Below are 8,380 nucleotides of genomic sequence, written 5' to 3'. Positions count from 1 at the left end.
GGCGCCACATCTTTTTTATTTATTTTTAAATAATTTAGTTTAATAAAACTTCTTTTTTAATAAAAAAAATATAATTTTTCATTACTTGAAAATAAAAAAAAAACATTATATTGCATTACTAAAAGTAAAATAACACAAATGACATTAAAAAAATCCTTAATATAGATTGTTTGAAAGATCGGATTACACCTTCTTGAACAAAACTAAAATAAATCGTAGCCTTTATATTCGGTATCATTGTTTGAATTTGAGGTCAAACCAACCACCTCTTAACTATATATTTGGGCCTATATGATGCATTGCACTTTGCATATGGAAATTTTATTGCAGAAAAAGAAAGAGAGAGAAGGTTAAGAGACAAGAGAGAGAGAAAAAAAAGTGCGGCTAAATAGTGTCGTAGTGCAGTCTAAACTGCACCCAAACTGCGGTGAGGGGGCGGTGTTCGCTGCCTAGGTGGCAATGGAGCACTCCCTCTACCGCACCACTCCCTCAAGCCTTATCACCTCATTTAACTTTTCCATACATTAAATTCATGTTATAGATGCTCTTAGTAATTATGCATGTATGCTTGTCATATTGTTGAAAAATACACACAACCGCCATGGTAGCACATGTATCAAACACACATATGGTCTTTTTTGGAAACGACGAATAGATTAAAATAAAAGCAACATGATCAGCAAGAAGCTAAAACATGTTCAAAATACAAGGGGGGAAGTACAAGTACAACAAATTTTAGCAAAAATGAGATATACTCCAATCAATCCACCTAACTTTTTTTGGAAACGGCGAATAGATTAAAATAAAAACAACATGATCAGCAAGAAGCTAAAACATGTTCAAAATACAAGGAGGGAAGTACCGATACAACAAATTTTAGCAAAAAGGAGATATACTCCATTCAGTCCACCTAGTTTTTTTTGGAAACAACGAATATATTAAAATAAAAGCAACATGATCAGCAAGAAGCTAAAACATGTTCAAAATACAAGGAGGGAAGTACAAGTATAACATATTTTAGCAAAATGGAGATATACTCCAATCAATCCACCTAGTTTTTTGGAAACGACGAATAGATTAAAATAAAAGCAACATGATCAGCAAGAAGCTAAAACATGTTCAAAATACAAGGAGGGAAGTACAAGTACAACAGATTTTAGCAAAAAGGAGATATACTCCAATCAATCCACCTAGCCTTAACGCCTTGAGTTCGGTACTTGAACCATGTGTGTGTTTGAGATATCACCTCATCCACGATTTTTGCAGGGGTTGTACTAATGTGTTTGAACGCCATATTAAAAGACATAGTTAGGGGGTGTTTGGATAGGAAAAAAATGTGTTTATTGCTTATTCTCACCACAATAAGCTAACTTTGAGTGTTTGGATAAAATCCTTAAAAAATCAGCTTATTAAGCTAAACAAGCTAATTTTAATAAGCATCTCTCCCTATGCTTATTGCTTATTGCTTATTCTCACCACAAAATAAGCTAATAAGAATAAGCTAATAAGCTAATCCAAACACCCCCTTAGTACAAGACTATTATTACAAGTTATAACAAATATGTATTCCCAAGTAGAGAAATAAATAATGGTCCTTTCACGTTCTTTCTTTCCAATGGCTTAATAAAAAGTTAGAGGACCTTATAACATTTTCTACAAAGATGAAGGACCAACGATGCTTAGTTAATTTCGTCCCTTCTAAGTTCTAACCCCCTACAAAACAACCAATACTAACAACTACTGCTGTACTACATAATAACTTCAGAGTGAAATAAAGTATAATAGTTAGCAGCATCATCGTCAAGCTCCCATAACCCATCACTCAAAGCCACCGGAAACCCACCATCTTCTCCGGTAGGAATTTCATCGTCACCTCCGTTGCCGTCAGCCACTCTATTGGGTATCCCAAGTTCATCATCAGAAGCTTCAAGAAGGTGTCTAATCACCATCTCTTTATCGTCATATCCAGCTTCTTTTACAGTCTGGTCGGATTCAATGATGAGTTCCTGTAATGGAACAGACGAGGATAGTTCATGTTGCAGAGCTGTGAAGCAGTCGGTCAAATCTTGAGTGGTTTCTTGATGTTCCTCTTCGGTATTTTCGTCAAGAATCGAGAGGATTTCGTTGTAAGAACTTTTATGGCGCTTAGTTATATCCACTTCAGATGAAAAAATCGCTTCTTGTTCTTGTTCTTGGTCATCTTCTCTTAGGCGTTTTGGTTGAGTGTCCGCCATGGAATGAGAAAACGTAGAAAATAGAAGGCGAAAAGTGTAAATTTAGTGTTATAACGTAGAAAGATGAGAGAAGGGGAGTACCATGGGTGTGGATGAGGAGAGAGATTTTAGGGTGGGGAGTGGAACCATTTATATAGATAGACGGATACTTTGAGGATTCTTTTTATCTAGTGTTTATAAAATGGAAATTAACTAAGCATGTAAATTTCAATAGAAAATCATAATTATTGGTTTCCAAGTAATCAAATATTTTTTTTTTAGGTTCTAAAGTTTATTCTTAATCGAAAAAAACTAAAAATATCTAAATTCATAACTTAACATTGTGAATGTTACATATATTTTTCGGATTCACCGTGTGAATTTAGATTCACATTGTGAATTTGACGATTTCTTTTATCGAATTTGATATCATTTGAAAAAAAATAAAAAGTTATGAATTTCTGTATTTTTTAAAATTTTATTTGATAAAAAATAAGTTCTATAAGTTGAAAAAAAGATCGGTTTCTTGGTTAATTATGGTTTTTTATTGAACTTCATCATATTTTTATATATATATATATATATATATATATATATATATATATATATATATATATATATATATATATATATACTAGCCGTTTACCCGCGCAAAGCGGCGAGCGACAAACAATTTGTTTCGACAATTAATTTCTTTTCGATGGAGAATGATTATTTTCAATTCAATCATTAGTTTGTTTTAGGAAACATGTCATATTAAAAATAAAGAAAATTAATGAAATGACCAAATTATAGGGTGTTGAGTATTTATTTGGATGAAAAAAGATCTGGTCAAAACCTTAGAAGATAAGATTTATAGGAGTTTGTTTAAATTTTAATATTATTTTATTAGTGATTAGTTGTACAATTAGCTTAATGATTTGGACGTCTTAAAAAAATATTATTATTTTATTCAATCTATTTTTAGAAATAGTGAGATTTGTTTTATAAGATAGTATATATATATATATATATATATATATATATATATATATATATAATACAGCCAACATATGCATATTTTTTTTAACTCACAAGGAAAAATATTTGAAGTACAGATTGTAGCATCATATCTTTTCTATATACCTCTACTTCCAAGATGATAGGGATGTCAAAAATTTTCGTGGGACCCCGTTTCTGTGTATGCCCCGTCCCATTCAGAGTTTTTTTTTAAAAAAATCGAGGGCGGGGATGGGGACGGGGGCAAGGTTAACCCCCGTTTTAATTTCAGGGGCAGGACAGGGGTAGGCATTCCCGTCCAGAAACCCCCATGGGGACCCTGTTAATAAATTACACATATATTTACATATATTAATTATATAAATATAATAAACAATAATATGATTTTGAGTTTCCAAAATTCATGAAAAAAACATGTTTTTAAGTTCTTGGTATAATGTTTTTAAGATGTAATAACTTTTTTTTTATTTTTAACATGTAACATTCTACTATAAATAATTATTTGTTACCTAAAAAGTAGCTTCTTTTAGCCTATATAACAACTTCTTTTAGCCCAAAAAAATGTAGCCCAAAATCAATCGGGAGCATGGGTAAAAAAGGAGTAAAGTTTGAAACTTTACCCTCAAAAGGACGTTCTTAGTGTGCATGAGGAATAAGAAGCTTAGATCTGAAGAGTAGGGGCTTAACCCATTAAGATGGCCCAAACAGACAGGGGGACTCGTCGAGTCCATAGAGGAACTCGACGAGTTGAGTCGTGTTGTCCCGTTTCAGCTTAAGGTGGAACTCGACGAGTCGGTGAAGGGAATCAACGAGTTGATTCGCTAAATCACGACTATGAGTAGCCAGGGAAATCGGTGAGTCTGGGGTGACTGGACGAGTTAGATTGCAATTTCAAGGTTCTAGGACTCGACGAGTTGATGGAGCGACTCGATGAGTTGGGTCAACCCAGAATGTTAACTTTGACCAGGGGTAAAATGGTCATTTTACCCTTAGAAGGATTTTCAGTTTTGACTAAGTGATTATTGTGATAATGATAGTCGGGGAGTCGTTGGAGCAGCCATCATAGATTTCCTCACACGAGATTTCAGCAGCCAGCTTGAGAGGTGAGTTTCCTCCAGTAGGAACGGGTCGAAGGCACCAATGCTGACCCTTTTATGTATGTTAGTGTATGCCGGACTTAGGTCTGATGTCGGGGTTAGCCCGATGTAGATTATATGTTTCCAGACTTCGGTTCGATGCATGTGCAAGCCCGATGAATGTTTGTATGCTTGATGTCTTTCTGATTCTTTCATGTGCTTGTTTATAAATAACGGACTTCGGTTCGATGCCGGGGCAAGCCCGATGAATGTTTAGTTTTATGTTATGTGTTATATGTTCTGGACTCCGGTTCGATGTCGGCACAAGCCCGAGGAAGGTTTAGCTTATATGTTTATGTTATGTGTTTATGTTATATGCTTGTTGATATGTTATATGTATACCGCACTTCGGTCCGATGCTGGGCGGGGCCCGATGCCGGGAGAGGCGTAATGTCAGATTCGTCCGATGCTGTGCGGGGCCCGATGTAGTGGGCAAGGCCCAATGTACGCTATTATGTGATTATGGGTATGGTATGTGGTAGTTTGGGGAGACTCACTAAGCTTTTTTTGCTTACATTTTTCATTTTTGGTTATAGGTACTTCCGGTAGCAAAGGGAAGAGCTCGAGATAATTGTAGTGAACACACCATTCTTTCAGCCTAGGTTGTTTAGGCTATGATATTTTGAGACATGATTTGATACAACATTTTGTATGATGATTTGATATACATAACTTATGATTTTATTGTAATGTTTGATGGGTTATGATTTTATTGTAATGTATGAGCTTATGAACTGCATGCTAGTACAAATTAGTCAGTGATATGATGGGCTGATTAGGATATGCTTGATTATGTTTACTCAATGCTCGAAGGCTGCTTGCTTTGTGCTTTTAGGAGTTCTAGTTATCTTTTACTAACTACTAAACAAATATGTTACATATTGCAAGGACGAAATAATTTCAAAAGGTTAGGTCTAGCTCTATTTCGTAGCTTTTTTTTAGTCCAACCGTTGTATGGTAAGACCTCTCATTCGAAGAATTATCTAGTTAGTGATATGTAATGGTATTCTCGAGCTAGTTAGGGGGAGATAACAGGGACTTCTTATGCAGCTGATGGCGGAGAGTGAGATGGTGATTACCTTAGGGGAATCCTAGGATGAGATTAACATCTGAAGGGACTTGGTGAAGTCAAAGCATTTCTTGAGGAAAGTAAGGATAGATGTGGAAGGTAGATTGGCCCCGTACTACTGAAAGCAGAGGATCCGTACTAGAATCAAGGAAGGCTGAGATGAATCCAGGGAACTTGTAGTATATGTGATCCCTCGAGATATGATTAGTATTATGATGTTTGTTATGATGTATTATAGAATGGTGGTTTTACACACTCAACAAGTCGGCAGTTTAGGCGCTGGTGAGGGATCAGGCTCGGGCTCTGGAGTCGGGCAGCTAGACAACTAGACGAGGGAGTTCATCTCCTCTGAGACCACGCTTAGTATCCTGGATCAGACTCCTGTGATCTTCTGCACGTTCGAGGAGGGTATTTTGGAGCTTTTGGACGAGAGACTGAGTGGCTTCCTCACCGAGGTGGCGACCATGATGGGGTCACGCACACTGACATTCTGTGAGTTCAGAGCTTGTGGAGCTCCCGATTACAATGGGGATCGGGACCCCATTGCGAGCACCAAATGGTTGGTGGATGTCGCTAACACATTCCGCACCAATAGATGTCCCAAGGGGGACAAGGTTCGACTTGCGTCCTATCTTCTGAAGGACAGGGCACGCGAATGGTGGGAGGAGGTTGGGTATGTTGTGGGTGACGCTTCTCTTGATACTACAATTTGGACCGACTTCTCGGCTAGGTTCAGAGTCGAGTTTGCACCTGTGATAAAGGTGCAACAACTTGCTAGAGAGTTGCAGGATCTCCAGCAGACGACTGAGATAGTGATGGAGATCATTGCTATGTTCAGGGAGAGAACCCTTCTTGTTCCGCAATACGTGGCAGAAGAGGAGATGAAAAAGGCCCGGTATTATGAAACGTTGCATAGTGATATCTGCCAGTTTGTGAGTCGCTCCAGCTGCAAGACGCTGGAGGATATGCTTGTTAGGGCTCGAGAGAGGGAGTTGGATTTAGAGATGGAGAGGAAGAGGAAACCCGAGGTGGTTCAGACAGGAAGTGCGGGTAAGAAGCCCAAGGTGTCAGATCACAGACCTAAGAGCCAGCATGGCCGCAACCGTTGTGGCAAATGCGGCAAGATGCACGATGGGGAGTGCAAGGCAGGAAGTTCAGGAAACTTTAAGTGAGGACAAACTGAGCATATGAGTAGAGATTGTATAGCTAATACAACCACCACGACAGTATCAAACCTGATTTGTTTTCAGTGCAATCAGAGGGGACATAAGCGGTCCCAGTGCCCTAGTTTAGTAGCAGCAGGGCAGGTGGCAACACCCGCCCCTGCTACGTTGAGGATTACAGACGGCTGTCAGGGCTGAGGTGAGGCACATGTGGTGAGGAGCAACGTCTTTCAGTTGATAGTAGAGGAGGCACGAGCAGCTCCCGACATGGTGACGTGTATGTATCTTCTCCTTATCTCTTTATTTATACTGATTATTGCATATGTTTATGTGTTTCGTTATAGGATCGTTATTAGTTAACGATATATTAGCCTTGGTACTGTTTGATTTGGGTGCAACCCGATCTTTTGTTTCGCTCGCGCTCAACAAGCGATTCACAAGGGCTCCTAGAGAGCTGCACTGCCCACTTGATGTATAGATAGCAGATGATAGAACCTTTTAGGGTTGCGAGGGTTCATCAAGGATGCACACTGCAATTGTTCGATGATCAGTTTTCTGTGAATCTAGTCCCTATTCCCTTGTGAGGGAATAAGGTTATAGTCGGTATGGACTGGTTGAGCCCCAATGTGACAGTATTCGACTACGAGCAGCAGCTAGTGAGGGTTCAGAATCCTAGTGGGGGAGGGTTAGTGATTCAGGGCAAGAGGTCGTAGGGTGGATTGACCCTATGTTCAGAAGCGATGTTGAGGCGCTATCTTCGGCAGGGTTGCACGAGTTATGCCGCATATGCCATGGGTACCCGGTATAAGAGTAAGACGATAGTCGATGACGTACCAGTAGTGCGAGAGTAACCGGACGTATTCCCGGAGGATTTACCTAGGATACCTCCGGAGAGAGGTTGAGTTAAGGATTGACCTAGTCCTTGGTGCGACTCCGATAACCAAGGCACCATAATGATTGGCTCCTCCCGAGATGCAGGAGTTGTCTATGCAGTTGCAAGAGCTACTAGATAAGGGATTTATCAGGCCAAGCAGTTCGCCATTGGAGCCTCGATCCTGTTTGTGAAGAAGATGGACGGGTCAAATCGCATGTGTACAGACTACCGGGAGCTGAATAAGGTAATGGTGAATAACCGTTATCCCCTCCCGAGGATCGATGATTTGTTTTACCAGCTACAGGGCGCATCTTGGTTCTCCAAGATTGATCTGCGATTGGGTTATCACCAGATGTGAGTCAGGGATGAGGATGTGCAGAAGACAACTTTTAGGACTCGCTATGGTCACTATGAGTTTATGGTGATGCCTTTTGGGCTCACCAATGCTCCAGCCGCATTCATGGACCTCATAAACGGCATGTGCAGACCGATGCTGGATAGGTCTGTGATAGTCTTCATCAACGATAAATTGGTATATTTGAAGACTCAGGAGCTATAAGCACCTGAGGGAGGTGTTGGAGATGCTGAAGAGGGAGAGAATTTTCATAAAGTTCTCCAGGTGTGAGTTCTGGTTGCACGAGGTGCAGTTTCTTGGGCACCTTGTCAACTAGAAGGGTATTCTGGTCGATCTGGCCAAGATAGAGGTCGTGATGTAGTGGGAAATTTCGAGGTCTCCAACTGAGATTTGGAGTTTCCTTGGTATAGCGGGTTATTACCAGAGATTTATTTAGGACTTCTCCAAGATTGATGTTCCTTTGACGCGATTGACCAAGAAGTCAGTGACCTTCCGCTGGGGGCCTGAGTAACAAGCAGCCATCGAGACTCTCATATAGCGGTTATGTGAGGCATCGATTCTGACTTTGCAG

At 39.6% G+C, this 8,380-nt stretch overlaps 1 protein-coding gene across 1 annotated transcript; it reads right to left on the bottom strand.

Moving 5' to 3' along the window:
* Positions 1-1,574: 1,574 nt before the first annotated feature.
* On the bottom strand, positions 1,575-2,352 carry LOC145092573 (uncharacterized). The gene has a single exon (XM_079030523.1). The coding sequence runs from the start codon at positions 2,232-2,234 to the stop codon at positions 1,749-1,751; it is 486 nt and encodes a 161-aa protein (XP_078886649.1). The 5' UTR covers positions 2,235-2,352; the 3' UTR covers positions 1,575-1,748.
* Between the last annotated feature and the right edge of the window lie 6,028 nt (positions 2,353-8,380).

This window comes from Lactuca serriola, chromosome 3 (assembly GCF_051521515.1).
Source record: "Lactuca serriola cultivar US96UC23 chromosome 3, Lser_US96UC23_V15, whole genome shotgun sequence".
NCBI lineage: Eukaryota > Viridiplantae > Streptophyta > Magnoliopsida > Asterales > Asteraceae > Lactuca > Lactuca serriola.
Note: the sequence above shows the minus strand (reverse complement) of the source record. Positions and strands in the feature narration are given on the sequence as shown.